Here is a 17175-nt window from a genome sequence, read left to right as displayed (position 1 = left end):
CGCCGCGCGCCCCCGCCGCCGTGGTGGAGGGGGGGGGGCTCGCCCACGCGCGAGCACGTGGCCCCCGCGCGGCCGTTGGGCGGCCGTTAGCCCGCGCTGCCTCCCCCTCACGGCGTGACGGGACCGGGCTCGGCTCCCCCCCTCCCCACCCGTGAGTGTGTGTTCCACGCGCCCACGGCACGCCGGCTAAAAAAGAAAAAAAATCCACGGTAGTAAATAAATAAATAAATAAACAAAATCCACGTATTTCTATCAAGTCCAGCCGCGCACTTGGCGTGTGGGGACGCGGGGTCGGCGGCGTGCCGGCGCTGACAGCTCCTCGTGGCGGGGCTCCCCGCACAACGGAGCAGCAACAGCACACGGAACAGCTCCGGTTTGGGTCTTTTTGTGTGTGTGTGTGTGTGTAAAATCGCACAGCTCGCCTCGGACTCGCCTCAGCTTCCCCAGAGCCCGGGGTAAAGGTGGTACTTTGTTAAAAGCAGGTCTCCGGGGACGGGTCCTGCCCTGAAGGGCGATGGACTCCCGCGTACAGAGCCACTGAGGCAAGCGAACGTGTGGGCACAACGCCTTTGCTGTAGGCTTTGCAGATAAAGCTGTTGTTATCTGTGGCACCGCATTTCACTCCAACAAACCAACTTTTTTTTTTTTTTCTTCTAGTAAGAGCACATATAAAAACACGCCAGTCACGCAACTGAGAAATCACTTTCCAGGAAAAAAAAAATAAATCTCAGCTAAATCTGCTGCCCCCGTTCAGCGCTAGATATTTCCTTCAGACTGAGCAATACAGTGAGTGGATCTTTAAAAAAACGTTTCAGGTTTTAGGTGTTTCCGTTAGAGACGGTTCTCTAAAATTTCCTTCTCCCATTTATGTGGTTATTCTTCTCAATTTGGAACTTCGGGCTCTTGGCGTATTCGCAGTGTCGCAGTCCCTGAATAATCCTACCAGACAATAGTCTGTTGATTTTAACTTTGGCTGCACTTTTTATTATTGTTATTAATAGACAACTGTTTTGAAGGAGCCCTTAAAAGCAGGAACTACCGACTTTAAAACTACCCTGATGGATCGCTTGAATGAAGGATGCATTTTGTTACCAAGACAAGCGCTCCACCGCTAGCGCTTCTTTCACTCCTTAGAGATAAAGAGCACTTCCCAGGAACTTTTCGGAGTCTGTTAGCACCATGAAGTTTACGGGATGACTTGCCCTCTGCCTTTATCGTAAAGCTAACTGAAGGTTTACTTAAAGGGTATAATGTTTTAACACCTGGCCCAGCTGCTAAGTAGCGCTGCATCCCAGTTGGATTTTACTCAAATCCTTTACTTAGTGGGATTAAGCAAAGGCAACCATAAGGCCAGAGCATGCCAACCAAATCCCAAACTCAATTTCAGAGCCCTTGAGAAAATACATGCCAGTTTGAACTCCACCTCATTTCTGCTCTATAGTGCTGGCCCCAGGCATTGTAGCTACTAGGGACCCAAGCCCAGGAGGAGACCTGAAGGGCCTCAGCTAAGCATAAAGAAACACGAGCATATTGTTGAGATAACAGCATTCACTGAAAAGGGAGCAAGCCAAGTTGTCTCCAGGCAATGCAGGTAGCAAGCTTAGATTGTCTTCCCAGCCAGACAACTCCCAGTTTCTTCACGAATTGAACTTGTGCTGCACAACTCATTCACTCAAATGCTCATTTTTCTCCCTTCATGCCTTTGGCTCAAAAGCCACTCCGTGACACTGCGGCAATCTCTGGAAAATTCCAGGTCACCGAGGCGAGAAGCTCTGGTGCTCCAACAGGAGAACTCGTCTGGAGAAAATCACCATTGCCCTCGCGTGCAAACAAAGGGCCATTTCTCACCCGACCAAACTGCAACGAGACTTCAGCCATCAACACCACCAAAAACATGAAAGCTGAAATCGCTGTTTGCAGTTGTGCAGAGTTTCACAAGGGTGACTGTGAAGGGAACTTGGCAGTTTACCCTTAGAAGCTGTCGGGTTCCAGGCCCTCCCCCTGGGGAGCCTCGGGGCTCGGGGGATCTACCTGTCTTGAGATCCCCCGACAGCAGTGAAGCTGGCAGCACTCATCCCTGCGGCAAGGGCCCAGCATGCTGAAGGCAACATGGAATGAGTGATCCCAAACTCAGAGGCCTCTGCTTCCTCTGCCACATACATTCAGGATAAGCAAGGACCCAAGCCGAAGCCTTCGGCAGGGCTCCCTTCTTGTAGATTCTCGCAATAGCCTGCAGCACCGAGTAGGCAGGGATGCGGAATGCGATGTCGAAAGCACTTTCAACACCAGCTTTGGCAGTTTGGTTCTGTAAAATGTACCACGACGGTACCAGTATACCATCTATCACTTTTCTCTGCCACGCACCTTGAAACTAAGCCAACCTGCAGCCAGACCCCAGAGTCGTGGAGTCAGCGAGGAGAGCAGAAGAGAAACAGCCCTCCTGTGTGCAGAGCCAGCACTCCGCAATCCATCATGCGCATTTCACACCAAGCCCCTCATGGGAAAAGCCCCCTCCCGCAGGGCCTGCAATTCAAAGTTATAAAAACCTGAAATACTTAATGGCAAATAAGACAACAGTGTGTATCACTGGATCCACTTCACATACCTCAGTACTTTTCACTACCCGTCAGGCTGAAAGGACGTGTCTGGGCGCATTGCGCAGTCATTCGCTGCCCCACGGGCAACAACACCGAACAAGTAACGTGCTGCGGGCAGTACCCACACGCCGCGGGAACCCAGGCAGAGGAGAGCAGCACCGGGCACCTCAACCTCGTCTGTGTTTACAAACTTCTTGTGGCTGCAGGCAGCGTTGGAGGGCCGTGCCAGCAACATGCTGCACTGGTTCGGGGTGCCAGTTAATAAAATTGCAGGGGTTTTCTTCTCAGAAACAAAATTGTTACCTGAGATTTTTGTTTATTTATTTATTTAATAACAACACTGCACCTTGTTCTTAGGCACAGTGATAACTGCTGTTGGAAACCTTTCAAAACTGCTATTTAGCTAGACTTTACAAAGGCAGGCAAGGAATGTCATAATTGTATTGCTCGCTGAACCAAGGATGTCAAAATAGAGGATCCACATGGCATCTGTGGATTTGAAAAATAAGCCAGTTCATTTCAAACACATGTGGGCTGGAAATCTTACGCTTGGAGATTAGCTGACAGAAAAGTTTTGATGAAATGAACATTCATTATAGGAAAAAAAGAAGACTTTCTAGCCTGAAGTACCACCAGAGCATACTGGCAAGATGGCAAATATATAACAGTTGAGCACCAGAGGAAGGAGAATTTGAGTTAAAATTTAAAATAAAAATCATATCAAAGCTGCAATGGAATATGGAGTAGGACAGAAATGTAACGGAGCTTCAAGAATAGAGTAGCTGACCCAGTGAGCAATCTAAAATCTCCTTCTGTGCTGCAGCAGTTTACTTATACATTGGTTGCATCCATAGCTGTTAAAAAACTGACAAGTCTGAGCAATTTCACTTTTGGAAACATAAGCCTCTTAATCTCTTGGCAATGAAATCGGAGTTCTCTTTACGTTAGTTCAGCCAAGAGCTGTATGCCATTGCATGCTATCTCACAGCTTTGCGTTTAAAAAGAAGCAATGCTCACTTAACGCACAGTCATTGTATTATCTACACCACGACCAACCAAAATGATCAAACGTATCCCACGAAGGTCTGCTCTTCAAAACTCTGCGTTATTTACAAAATAGGTAAGTGCAGCCTGAGAAATCCTTTCTCTCAGAGATGTTCACATCAAATAATTTCTCTCAAAGATGTCCACATCTCCCAAGCAGGTGTGAACCATACATTCTTGTGAACTTAACCCTCAGATCCACATCCTGCCCATTATGTAGAGAAATGTGTTAGTCCTGTAGCATAGTCCCATGCTTCACTGAGATACCTAAATTCAAATATTTGTGACAATATTAAAAAAAAAAAACAACAAACAATTATAACTTGGTAAGCAGTGTAGAAAACTGGGCTTCTTTAGCAATCAGCTGGGTGATTTGCTATTTTTTTTTTCCCTTAGTAAAGACTTCTCTTTTTAAATGGAAGTAGCAGTGTTCAGGTTGTAGAAATCCCTGTGGAAGGAATCTTCTTTGTCTCAGAACCTGAAGCTGAAACAGCCTTTCCAGGTGTTTTGGGTCCCAGCTGCTTCTATCACGGGCATCACATTGTTCAGTCCCGTTCACAAACAAGGCACTGCCTTAGGAGCAGCTCGTGATTTTCCTTTTTCCTTCTTTACCCTCACTACTGCTGAACCTTGCTCTTCAGGTGGACAGGAACTTTTCCTTCTGAACCTGCATTAATGTGCATTTCTGGTTCACGGCTACTAGATGCCTTCACCCAAATTACCGTACTGCCTTGGAGAACAGTCATGTATTTAAGAAGTGAACGCATTTTATACAACAGTAAAGAAACTTGCCTTTTAAATTGGAAAATTTAATCTCTTTTTTGTTTATTTCCTAAAAAGTGTAGGTGTGGGGACCTGCATTTACAAGAACTGAAAAACATGCCACGTGCTTAATGGCTATTACTACAATAAAAGGTGATCAAAAGCAATTGCTTTTCATTAAAAAATTATGTAAGAAACATTTCCAGTCATGGCTAACGTGACTTTTAGCAGCACCAGCCTTTAAGAAGCACTAGACATTTAAACCTCATTTATTTTCCTGCAAAGATATCTTATCTTAGCGTAAGTACATCTAAAAGCCATTTACAGCACCTGAGCAGAGATAGGGATATTCATAGTTATTGCAAATTGATATAAAATTTTAACAAATTAACTTCCATGGGCTGACAAAAGCAAGGAAATTGTTTTATTAAGAAAAAGTGTTACTAATGCAGACGTTTTTCCTTTAGTGTTCTCCTGCTAAACCCGTGGGTTTTTTATTTTTCTTATTCTTATTTTTTATTATTATTATGTTGGTGCTGAAAATAATGATGCAAGCAACTCAGTGTAATTGTACAAAATTATTGCCAGTGATTTGCATATGAAACACACACCTTTTACTGCCGCATTGTTCAACTAGGTTATAAATAGTACAGCTCAAATGCTGCAAACAGAAAACAGTTTTCAGCGGGCACATGCTATGAATGAAGAAGTGTTCAGACACAATGTGCAAGTTGGAGAGCTTTCATCAAAACTAGCCAAGAGGGAAAAATGCTTTATTTCCTGATCATGCTCTGTTTCGGAGAAGCCGGTCACATAGAGAGAGCATCGCACTCATCTGCAGAGAGTAGAGCTTTTTAAAATGAGGGTTTACGTTCTTGGGGAGGGGAAAAAAATAATCTGTTGGTAGTTGCTTCAGATTTTAGTAGTTGCTTCCAGATAACACTTCCTTCTTGTAACTTGACCTTTAATAACTGCTAAAATATGACCACTGCAGTTGATGGGAGTCATTGGGTGTAAAGGTCAAAAGCATTAAAAAAATACTGGTTTTGGTGCAAGTAAAATACTCACTTTTGCGTACAATTTTAAAACTAAACAATTTGACCGATGTTTTAATAAAAGCAGAGTATTTTCAGCCCTCGATATTTGGGGGAAGGGTGAAAGGAGGAAGACAAAGTGACACAGGGTAAAGGAGAACGTTTCTAAGCAAGACTTTTTTTTTTTTTTTTTTCCCTGCAGAATTGCGATTGCCCTGTATAATCACATATAGGACAATATAGCTCTCGATTGGGTTTTATATCCAGTCCTTAGGAACCAGATAAACCCGTGGAATACTGCTTGAGTTACTGCCACGAGCAGCGTTCCCATACAACGTGTGCTCCCTCTTTCCCACCGCAGAGAGACCAGCAGCACCCAGCCGGGTGTCCCTGCAGCATAACACCGCCTTCCCAGCCAGGTGTCACGTCGCCGGTCCTATTTCGGAGAAAGTTTTCCCTTTTTTTTTTTTTTTTTTTTTCCTCAAGAGAACTACCCTGCGAAAAAGCATTCTGCAGCCGGGGAGGAGCGAGGGCCGGCTCCAGGCGCTGCAGAGGAGCGGGCTCCTACACACGGGGGAGCCAGAGCACGGCTCTGCCCGGCGCTGGGAGCCCGGCGGGGGCCGTGCGCGGGAGAAAGCGCCCGGAGGGGTGGGCGGGGGGGGCGGAACTGTGTGGAAAAGCGGTTTACCCTAAAAGAGAAGCATGCGAATGCTAATTACGTAAATAATTAATGCATTTTTAGAGATTGGTTTTAATGCAACGACCACCAACATGCCTGACTTTGGGAACTGGAAATGTTCTTTCCTTTGAATTGCTTTGAGACTGAAAAGCTTTAGTACCGTATTATTATTATTAAGACAACACACAGGTAAGTATGTTGAAGGCTACGAAGAATAAAAGAAGCTTGATGCCTCACTTTTCTGTGAGACCGAAGTAGCTGATGACAGCTAGTGGCCTGACACTGAAGCCCCTGCCTCAGTAAATTTGCTGCATGACACAGTTGCTGAGTTGGGCTGCTGCAGCTGTGGAAATCCAAACACCGCTCAGAAGTGGCAGCAACGGAGAGGTTCCACCAAGAGGTTAAACCTGGTCAGTCCGGACCGGAGCAGTCCGGTCCATCACCTTCAACACCTCTTGGGGCAAGAACCACTCCCCAGCCACTCCAGAGAGTATTTTCTTAATGTTTCCATTAAACTAAAAAAATGTTCACCACCCCACTTCCTCGCACCCTCCCCCTGGTCACGCAGGTGCAGCCGCGGCGCCCTTCCCCTGAGGTGCGGAAGGCTGACTTGACAGCTGAGCTGCTGGCCGGTATGGGTGAGGAGGAAGACACTGAGCTGCTGGAGCTGTTGGGACAACCTCTCCACAGCTGAGACATGGGGTTGGGGAACAAGGGAGGTTCTCCGAGTTGCTGGAGAAGTCTATTCACGTCCGGGGCTTTAGTGTCTACCCAACTCATTATAGCCAGGGTGATGATGTACAATGTGTCTGCTCTGTACAAACTCCTGCCCCGTGGTCAGCGTGTGTTGGACTTCATCGGGATCTTTGGATGCCTGGCTGTTGTCCAGGTTGCTGTGGACCACCTCCACCACGGCTAATTCCCTCTGGTACTGCATACCTCCCTCAGGGGTGGTCCACTTGCCTCGGTATCTTACAAGATCTTCCCTGAGGGGATCTTTCACACTTGGCAGGAGCTGCCTCCAGAGGCTACAGTTTGTTTTCCAATCCCTTTGTCACTGCCCCCGTCCCTAGTGAGGGATCCCAGCTGCTGGGCTTCCGTGCCCTCTGATTCCTCACACTAGCGCAGTGAGGAGCTGTGTCCCTCTGGCATAGCCAGGACATCCCTGTTCCAAGCGTTCTGTCACTTCATCAGGCTCCCGCGCTTGCTGGGGGTGAACTCCCACACCACCAGAGGTGAAAACAGCTCTAGGTGCCTGCCCGTGTTCACCCACACACCTCACCACCCATGACCACGCTGCCTCAAGGCACGTCCTTGTGATATTCCTAAACTGTTGGTGAACCCTAGGAAAGCCAGAAATGCATTTCTGAGACGCACTGGTACGAGCACTCTGACCACCCCAGGGTGCTCAAGGTGCCAAAGAGCCCTTTAACGAGGCGGGAAGCATCTACCCTACAGGAGAATGGGAAGGTGCTGGTCTTTGTTTCCTTCACAAGTTTGTTCTCTGAGAGGAGGGAAAAGGTGCAATTGTTAATTGTCTCCACGAGATGGTTCCCAAAGTACTGGGATGGCAGCAACGCGGGGCCCAAATACCAGATTAGGCTCAAGGCCAGTGTTTTTATCATAGTTCTCTCAGGCAAAACACAATCGAGTGCTGCAGAGCACAGCAAACCGCAAAAGGCAAGAACAGCCTTTAACAGGCTCTCAGATTTGATGTACAGCAAGAAGGGGAGCGTGGCATGAGGTAAGGAGACAAATAAACCAGTGCCAGGGACAAGTAAATAAACGCTGTGACCAGCAACAGCCTAAACAGAAACTCCCCCTAGCATGCTCCAGTTAGATCTGATACTATCTTGAACCCCTCATGCTCCACGTGGGGCACCAGAAAGGACTGTGGTGGGCTCACCCTGGATGGCAGCAAAGCACACCCCGCAGCCGCTCACACACACACGGCCCCACATTCCCCAAGCAGGATGGGGCAATCAGAAGGGCAAGAGGAAGGAAACTTGTGGGTTGAGATAAAGACAATTTAATAGGGGGAAAAACAGAAACAAAACAAAACAAACAAACAAACAAAACCCAGAAGTGATGCAAAAGCAATGCCCACCAGCTGACTGATGCCCAGCCTACCTCCTGCCCACCCCATCCTACTTGCTGTGGGGGCAGAGTGAGAAGCAGAGAAAGCCTGGGTGCTGTGCAAGCTCTGTTCAGCAGCAGCTAAAACAACGGTGTGTTATCAACACTGCTTTGGTCACAAATCCAAAACAGCACCATATAGTGCTACAGTGAAGAAAATTAGCTCCATCCCAGCTAGACCCAGCACCTCGCGGTAGACTTTTATTCTCCTCTATGCCGTATCCAGCAGGGGTGCTCCTGCAGCAGCCTATTTTGGGCTTGCAGCCCAACAGGCACCATGTGAAATGGCACAGGCCACTGGGTGGTGACCCCGTTGGCCAGGAGCTAGCACACACAACCACCTGGAGAGGCTGATGGAGCTGGGGCAGCTCGGGCCAGTAGGAGCAGGCTGAGGGGCACCTGACCAGCACCATACACGTACAGGGTCGGGAATTAAAGACAAGGGAACCAAACTCCTCTTGGCAGCAGCAGATGTATGAAATGGGCCATCACCACCAGTTGTGGTGAGGGAGGTTCATGCTGGACATGAGGAAAACTTTACAAGGAAGGTGGAGCAGCACTAGGACAGGCTGCGTGGGGGACCTGTGGGCGCAAAATCCATGAAAGTTTCCAAGGCTGGACTTGGAGTTGGCAGCCATCTTGCTCTGAATAGATTTGACTAGATGACCTTTAGCAGCCCCTTCCAGCCAAAATTTCTATGCTCCCGTGGAGCTGGAAAAACTAGGCTGGCAGTCGAACAGCTTTCCATTAGCCACCTATGAGCCAGCCTTTCTAGCCACTGCAGCTGTGCTCTTTGCAGATGAATTCAGTTTGGTTTAATGGCTTGGGACCTCGCATGCACGCGGAACGGTCCAGCAATACAATACCTCGGATGAAGTTCAGAGGAGCAGCTGATGGGTACTTCTGGTTGAGTTGCTTGTGTTTTGGCTTGGCGTACTGGTGGCAATAAGGAAAAGCAGGCATAAAAATTAGGTGCAATTTCCCATGCCAAAGACCTTCTGAAACGCAGGGCCATGGAAAAGAAATGGCTTATGTCCATAACTCTGCTAAAAAACAACCACCCCACTCCCCAAAGCCTCTAATCAACGTACATTCTGACAGCTCTTGGTCATTAGAGAACAAAAATGCATAAGACATTCAAATAGGTTATTAGTTGTTGGTTTTTTGGCAATCCAAGCATGTGGATGATAATTTTATCATATATTACACAGTGTCTGTATTAAAATGGGTATGATTCAGAGGAGATGCTCTGGCACGACAGCATTTGGAACAGAAAAGTCCTTAAACAAGGAGCCTGGATTTCCTAAGAAAGGGCACCTCCATCTGTGCTGGTGCAGAGCACCTGAGGCATACTCCCGCTCTCCATCCTCTTCTACTTTACCAAGGCAGATGAAGAGAACACAGCTTCTGCCACTGAGATGACTGAAACAAGTGAATTCTTTCTTCAGCCAGACCCCAGGCCTCCCCCTCCCCAACCTCCCTGCAGAGGTGAGTGGGGGCAAGAAATTCAGGGGAAAAAAACAAAAACAAAAACAAAAAGCCTAGGTTCCTCCATGGCTCAGAAATTACCTATGGTGCGGGGCATGTATTAATGCTCAGCAGTGATAATTCACCCAAAGGCTGACAATACCGTGCTTGTATTTTACCTGGAGATAACAACGCGACAAAAATTTCTCATTGATTACAGGCAAATATCTTGAATATAGAATCACTTGATAATATTGGTATGGTACAACTCATTTTGATTTCTCTTTAAATTAATGTTATGGAATGGTTTAAATGCAATCAGAACTTTCTGATGATATAAATACAAAAAGGTTGTCATTTTTGCTGATTTGTCTTTATTAGTAAAAAGGACAAGTAAAAAAGTGTACTTTCATGAAAAAATAAACCAGGTGTACAGAGTTTTTTTGCAAATGTTTAGTATTTCTTTCACATAACTGAGGAGAGATGGCTCAGAATATCTCCAGCCAGACCCACGCCCCTTGCAGCCGTAAATCATTATGAAGCATTTAGTGATAAAGATAACGTATGGCTCCTTCTATCCTTAAAGAGTAGAAATCAGGTCCAAAAAAGCTGCCTGAAATATGACTGGGATTGAATTTAAAACTGTACTTGAAAGCCCGCTGACGATGTAAGCCACTTACATTTTCACCTGTCAAGTTCCCCCACGTTCTGCTCAGGCAGATGCCCGTGACTACCATCACCTGGGTGCTTCTCTGCTGCCTCCAGCCTTCCTGCTGTGGCACCAGCACTAACCCAGGCAGAGGTGAGAAGAGAGAAAACGGCAGGCAAGAAAAGGAAAATGCAAGCAAGAAGGGGTCTGGTGCTGAAGACATTCTCCAAAATAAAGCAAGTCCTGAGTTTTGGACACTGCTGCCATACAATGACTGTCTCGAGTGTCCTTATTATGCATGTCCTATTACAGTATAATATAGACGTAATTTACACAGAATATTATGTACACCATGCAGGATAGATTTTCAGTACATTTCTAGAGGCTACAGTTTGTATTTATATTTTGCATTCGGTGGAGTGCAACACGCTGGTCTATGATAAATAAGCTGTGCGACAGAGGGGGGAGGAGTGCAGGGGGAGAGGGAGGGAGGGGAGAATTTAACAGAAATAACTCCACTTAGTGTTTGAGTGAACGATGTAATGAAATCTGTTTGCTGTGCTAGCTGTCTCCAGATTGGGCTGTAATTACACCACAGAAGGAAGAAAGGTAGCTGAGTCTCAATCTAGATCATTTATGTAAACTCAGCCTTCTTGTCAACGACGTTCTCGGATTGCATGCATGCAAACCACAAAAATCATCTCCTATGAACAAAATAGAGACAGTCTCGCATTGCAGGCTCCTGATACACCTTACAAGCTTTCTGCAGTTGGACTTGAGAATCCAACACGCTGAGGTTCAAAACTTCTCCAGTGTTTTCTCCGTTTTATTCAGAGTGGTGAAAGACCGAACATTCCTCATCCCTTTCTGCCAAAAGCTGACATTTAGCCCTAGAAATTAGCATTTATTTGGCTTAAATTAACAGAAGTGTGGCAAATCTAGGAAACTGCTTTGTGTAAGATTGTGCTGAAACAAACTTCTTCATCGCAGGGAAGGATATTCCTTCCCCTGGACGAGTGGAAAGACCTCAGTTCTTTGACCCAGAGCAGCGCGTTTTGTATGCACAGTATAAAAACCAGGCAGTCACTTCCCTTAACAGAGCCAAATTAATATTTGATTAAATATTTTAAAGCTCCTACTTACCATGCTTGACACATTTTCTCAGCGAGTTTCGCAAACAGGGAAAGCATTAGGCACGGGCTAATTTTACATACGAATACATAAAAACAGTGTGGGGAGACACGACCGGCCGCATGCAGGCAGATACAGGATTCTCTCCCCACTGATTCTCCTTCGTGGTGATAAACGGGGGCACGCCGATTCCCGGCTCCGGCGGCAGCTCGGGTTGGGGAGCGCGGCACCTGCCTCTGCGCGCCCTCCGGCCTCCCTCCCCGCCTCCACCCCGGCCTCCCCGGGCAGGAAAACCACCGGCCTCCGCCCTGGCGCCGTCCCCGCCGGTGCCCAATCAATACGCACTTATTTCCTGTCCATTTGCCGAGGTCACGGAAACGGGCCTCATTAATTATTTCTACCGGCGCAGCCTCAAGTGCGCTTCTGGCACAACGAGCGAAAAAAACAGGTTGACCTTTTTTTTTCTTTAATTTCCATCCCCCCCCTTTTTTTTTCTTCCTCTCCCCTCCCACCCCCCAGATGTTGCTCGGCGTGGAGGCCGGGGCTGGGTGTGCGGCACGGGGAGCGTGTCCCCAGTGCCGCGGGGGGGCTGGCTCCGGCGACGGCGTCAGGAGAACCTGGTGACGGCGTAGACGATGTTGGCCAAGGCTGCCCTGGCCTCCGAGGGAGGGAAGCTCTCGAGGGCCGCCAGCGCTCGGTTTCCGTGGCAACGGCACAGGTCGATGGCAGAAGTCACACCTTTGCCAGCCTTGATCGCTTCTTGCAGCTGTTGGAAGACACAGGCAGGGCGAGATGGGCTTTGGCAGGGCCGGCGCGCGATCGTTTCCCACACCGCGCTGCCCCCGCCGCCCTTTCCAGGGGTACGGGCAACCGTCGGGGCTGTTAGGAAGGGCTCTCAAACCCGTCTCAGGTGTGCAGCTGCTGTGTTGGCTCCCAGCTACGGCAGCCGCAGGTGATTTAAAACACATCACGCCTGCAAGGCGCTAGCTCTCCAACAGGCACAGCACAGAACAAAGCAAAAAAAATAAAAATAAATCTGTTATCTGGGCATTTCGTAGCCGAGCTGTTGTCTGAGAGCTCCTGAGCCACTCATTCTCACATTTTCTGCAGTCAAAAGCTGGATTTTTTTTACCGACACTCGCTACATTCCCTGCTTTGGGAGACGGGCAGGGGATGGCGTGCACTGAACTCCCGCCTTTTGTGCTCCAGATTTCTATTTATACACCATGCGATTACATCGGTTACAGTGGACAAAAGCGAATTCTGTCGGTAAAATGGGGTCTGTTAAAGTTTATTGTACCCGGCTACAGCCATGCAAACCCAATCTTCCCACTGCGGACAGGGAACTGGAGAATGGTTCAGTGACACACCAGCTGAGAAAGTAAACGTTTTCGTGGAGTAACACATTCACGGCAAGCTGCTGGAAAGATTTGGCACCTAAAAAGCTTGGGTAAATGACAGGTTAAATTTCCTACAAAATACTAGGAATGCTCATCCCTAAAGCACGAGACCATTTCACAAGCTGCGTCCCAGGTGGCTTTTGTAGTTCAGTTTCATCATGGCATCGGCCTTTTTTATATAAAAAATAAATAAAAAGGTTTTTCTGGAACACAGGTATCTACAGTAACTAATTATACGGGGTTTTATGAATTATGTTTTCCACCAGTGTACAGCACAATGCCCCAATTCACTTGCAAATACATCAGGACAACCTTAAGAACCTAGTTTAAATCATGTCAAAAATATCTAAGACTTAACCAAACTGTGAAAGCAATTCATTGAATAGACACTTGCTCTTCACTGACATTTCCCATCAGTACAAACTGGGGCGGACTCATTACCTGTATATAAAGACAAAATTAGTCAGAAGCATATTACAGCACTGGAGCGTTCAGGGCCCAGACCATCACATTTTTATTCTCCCTTTCAGTCAGGATCTTCCCGTGCTGTGCTTCAGAGAACGAGCCCAGAGGCACGACCGCGTTGCACCGTTAATTCAACACGTTCCCAGCGAACGGGAATCTGCCGTACACCACGGCTCTGCTGCAGCGGGAGGTGGGGAAGAGGAGGTCTGTGAAGGGCAAGAAAAGGTGTTTCTCCCCCCTTTCTTGAATCACAATTTTTTGAGATGGTAGAAGCCACACATCGTGACGCAAACTCTGCTGATTCTCCAACGCTCATTAAAAATGTTTGGTGTGGCTGCTAGTACTCATATAAAGACGTACTGCTAGTGACGTAAGATCATCTTCCCTTCTTTGGAAGCTGATTTCTTTCCTGTTTACCTCATAGTCCCTAAAAACTTCCCGTTTCACGCTCCGCTTGCAGAATCAGCTGGTCAACTCAAGGAAGCATACACTGAGGCAGACCCGTCTGGATCAACCTGACTGCACGTTACCTCTATCTCAGCCCGGGTTGTAAAAAGGAAGAAAAAAAATACACAAATACAAGCTCGGCTTCTTGTAGCGAGGCGGTCATTAAAGAAATTCAGGATGTAACGCCACGGGAAGCCAGGTTTCAGTAGCCCTTCTGTATGCAAACAACCAATTTAAGCCTTCAGCTGCACTGCTAGTGGTACTGCAGCTATGCTTCCACACTCTCTCTGGTTTTGGGCTTCAATGATTTCCTGTAATGAACTTCACACATTAAGCATTTCCAAAAAAATCCACGTACCCAGTTTAGATGTGTTATTTCTTAATTTCATTTAGATAGAAGCAGCTGATTTTGAGGCAAACAAATAGAAAAGCAAACAAACTCCTTCAATTTGTTACTTTATAAACTTCAATTAAGCTCCCTCATTACTTTCTTCTAAATAGAGGAACCTGATCTTTTGGTCTCCACCTACATGGCATCATTTTGTGCAAGCGTATTTCCACTTGTAGCAACAACTTCATCCATCACTAAAACACAACCTTCTTCAGAGCAGCAATCAATAATTAAAACAGGATGCAAGTCAAAATACAGATCACTTAGACATTTTTCTCTAGTTGCACTGCTAGATATGCTAGAATCGTGCATTTTCAGCTTTTGTTCACACAAAGCCCTACTTCTTTCTGAAGGTGCCCAGATCCTGGAAGCTCACCGAAGGGATCTCATTGTTTAAATTCAGCTTTAAGAGCGGTCTTACAGTAGCGCAGCCAAGTTAAGACTCAGTTGGGAAGCAGTGCCCCCTCCCAACGCACCAACACTGTTTTTCTTCAGCCTATCCAGATGCTGACCAGGCATAACGGCTTTGCATTGCACCCATGAAGCTGAGAACCCTCAAGTTTTGTGTCTGAAGGTTGTTCTATCAATCTAAGAAAAAGCAACACAACAACAAAATCACCACAGGCTGGGAAAAAAAGAAAAAATACCTGGCTGGGCACTGAAACCAGCACGTTAAGAGCCTTGCTCTGCTGTCTGCACTAAGCCCAGCCTCATCCACTTGGCCTGCAGTGAATTTATTTTCACTTCTTCTGTTCCCTAGTCTTTGGCTGGAAGGAGGGATGGCTCTAATCGCGAGTTAGAGAAAGAGCAAAGGAGAACAGGAGGATATGGAAAGGAGGGAAGTACTGAGGGTCTCTCGTTCTGAATGCTTTGAGCATACACAAGAAGACAAACTGCTGAGAGGCAGGGCTCTACTTCTCCAGCTTCCTCCTTCCCTTCTCTCCACTTCTGTATCAGCTCCTACTTCACCCGTTTTCTATCAGCAGATTAAGAGGAGGGGAAAAGGACGGTTTCTGACCCCTTCCACCTTTAAGGTTGCTTCCCATTATCTCCCTCTGCACACATCTCTAGGCATGTCCTGCAAATAACAGGTAAGACGATGCTGATTGTTCCGTGAAGATTGCCTCCTGCCATACCCTGACCCACTGGAGAGTTTAATATCAGCACCTTGGTCTCAGACCCCCATTTCCTATCCTGCCAGAGACAACCATAAGCACCGACCAGGGGAATTTTCCACTCAGCCCTCTGAGGTTTGCTGGGCCAAGAACTGAAGCGGAAAACCAGACCAGCAGGCACTTCTGGGGAAAGGGAGATCTGGGTTCAAGATCTTCATCTTGCTTTTAAGGACTGTTTTCAACCCTCGTGTTAAATAAAACACCACAGCAGCTTGGGGTCTGTGACCACGTAACCATATTTAGGCTCTTTGTGGTTCTGGCCCCACACGTGAGAACAGAACGGTGCTGAAGATGAGAACCGTATGGCTCTGCTCACTGACCAACCCTTCTATTTCTGTAGTGAATTCACATTCCTGCTCCTACTTTGTAGCATTAGGTGCTTTTTTTCTTTTTTTTTTTTTGCTTTTTAATTATGTATTATTTTAATTATGTATTACATTCTACATTGAACTAACAGCCCTGATAGGGTCCTTCTCGATCCTAGCGAGGTGTTACAGATACAGGAGGAGTACTGAAATGGCAGTGGTGGCGAATCTCAAACCAACTGCTACGTTCACATTCTGTACTAAGCGGTCGTCCAGCAGAAGTTGCCTCTTGATAACTTTCAACTGGAATGAAAATCGGTGGCCAACAGGTCGCGAAGTCCACATCCCATGTTTCTGGCATTTGAACTGTACTTTTTCCTTTGTAGTTATCTACACACTCCCTTTTTTTTCTTGAAGTGGCGTGCCCTTGCAGCAAAGGTGATCGACCACACCTTGGCGGGTGCGTTAGCAAGGAAAGGCTCAGCCTTGAGAAGTGAAGGCTGGTATTGCTGCCCCAACCACCTCATGGGCAAGTGCAGGGGAGTCAGAACAGGGCATGTGGAAGGGATGCGAGGCAATCGGCACAGGTAGTAGCATGGGAAATGCTGGTTAGACCCAAAGAAACTCTTTTCCACCAGGAGGGAAATCACTGCAACAGGTCTGTCCTTGCAGGTACACAAAACTCAAGTGGAGAAGGCCCTGAGCTAATCCATCCGCACTGGCTCTGTTTTGAGCAGGAGGTGGGACCAGACATCCCCCAGAGGTCCCTGCCAACCTCAGTTTCTGCATGATTCTGTGAATAAAGCAGAGTTCAAAGTACTGTTTTGCAATCCTCTTGTTTTAAGAAGAGAAAGATAAATTTAGCACAGAAATTAAGCATTTGCCTTCCAGACCAACTCTTCTGGGCTCTCCTGTTGGAGAAGATGGTGTGTCTGAGGGCAGCAAGAGGCCAAAGGGGCAACATAGGGACTTCTGGATTTTGGAGACTGAAGAATCAATGAAGACAAAAAAAAGCAGGTATTCAAGCACAAAGAAACAACTTTAAATCTTCTCTGCTGATACATTTTTACCTTATTTCCCGGCAAAAGGAAAAACAAGATTCCTTTCAGATAGTTCTATGTACAGGGAACATCAAATTCGGGGTGGGTGGGGGTTGGGGAGTTGAAGGAAGACGGTGAGTATGTGGTAAATATTTGGACTGTACTAGATTTTCTGAGCAAAGGAAGAATAAGAACATTCTCTTTTTTAATGATCAAACTTAGCATTCATTATTTTAGTGACAAGGTATCAGCAGGCAACTTCAGAAAAATATATTTTTTGCTTCACATAATGACCCTAAACAGCTTAATTTCTTATATACTGAAATCTTCAAACATCACGCGTTCTCTCTGATCTTGAAGTCAGCCAAACTATTCTAAATTTCTGAAATGTACAGTACTCACCAAAGTAAGGAAAACCCCTATAACACAGAATTTAAATTGGTCTGTGTCTGA

The 17175-nt window shown here is 46.7% G+C and overlaps 1 protein-coding gene across 1 annotated transcript in view; it reads right to left on the bottom strand.

Moving 5' to 3' along the window:
* Positions 1 to 11987: 11987 nt before the first annotated feature.
* Positions 11988 to 17175, bottom strand: part of PDSS2 (decaprenyl diphosphate synthase subunit 2) — a 121396-nt gene continuing 116208 nt past the window's right edge. Inside the window, exon 9 of the mRNA XM_035321590.1 lies at positions 11988 to 12265. Within this exon, the coding sequence (XP_035177481.1) occupies positions 12107 to 12265 (159 nt within the window). The 3' untranslated portion in view covers positions 11988 to 12106. The remainder of the gene's footprint in view (positions 12266 to 17175) is intronic.

This window comes from Oxyura jamaicensis, chromosome 3, assembly GCF_011077185.1.
Source record: "Oxyura jamaicensis isolate SHBP4307 breed ruddy duck chromosome 3, BPBGC_Ojam_1.0, whole genome shotgun sequence".
Lineage (NCBI taxonomy): Eukaryota > Metazoa > Chordata > Aves > Anseriformes > Anatidae > Oxyura > Oxyura jamaicensis.
This window is presented reverse-complemented; position numbering and strand designations above follow the sequence as displayed.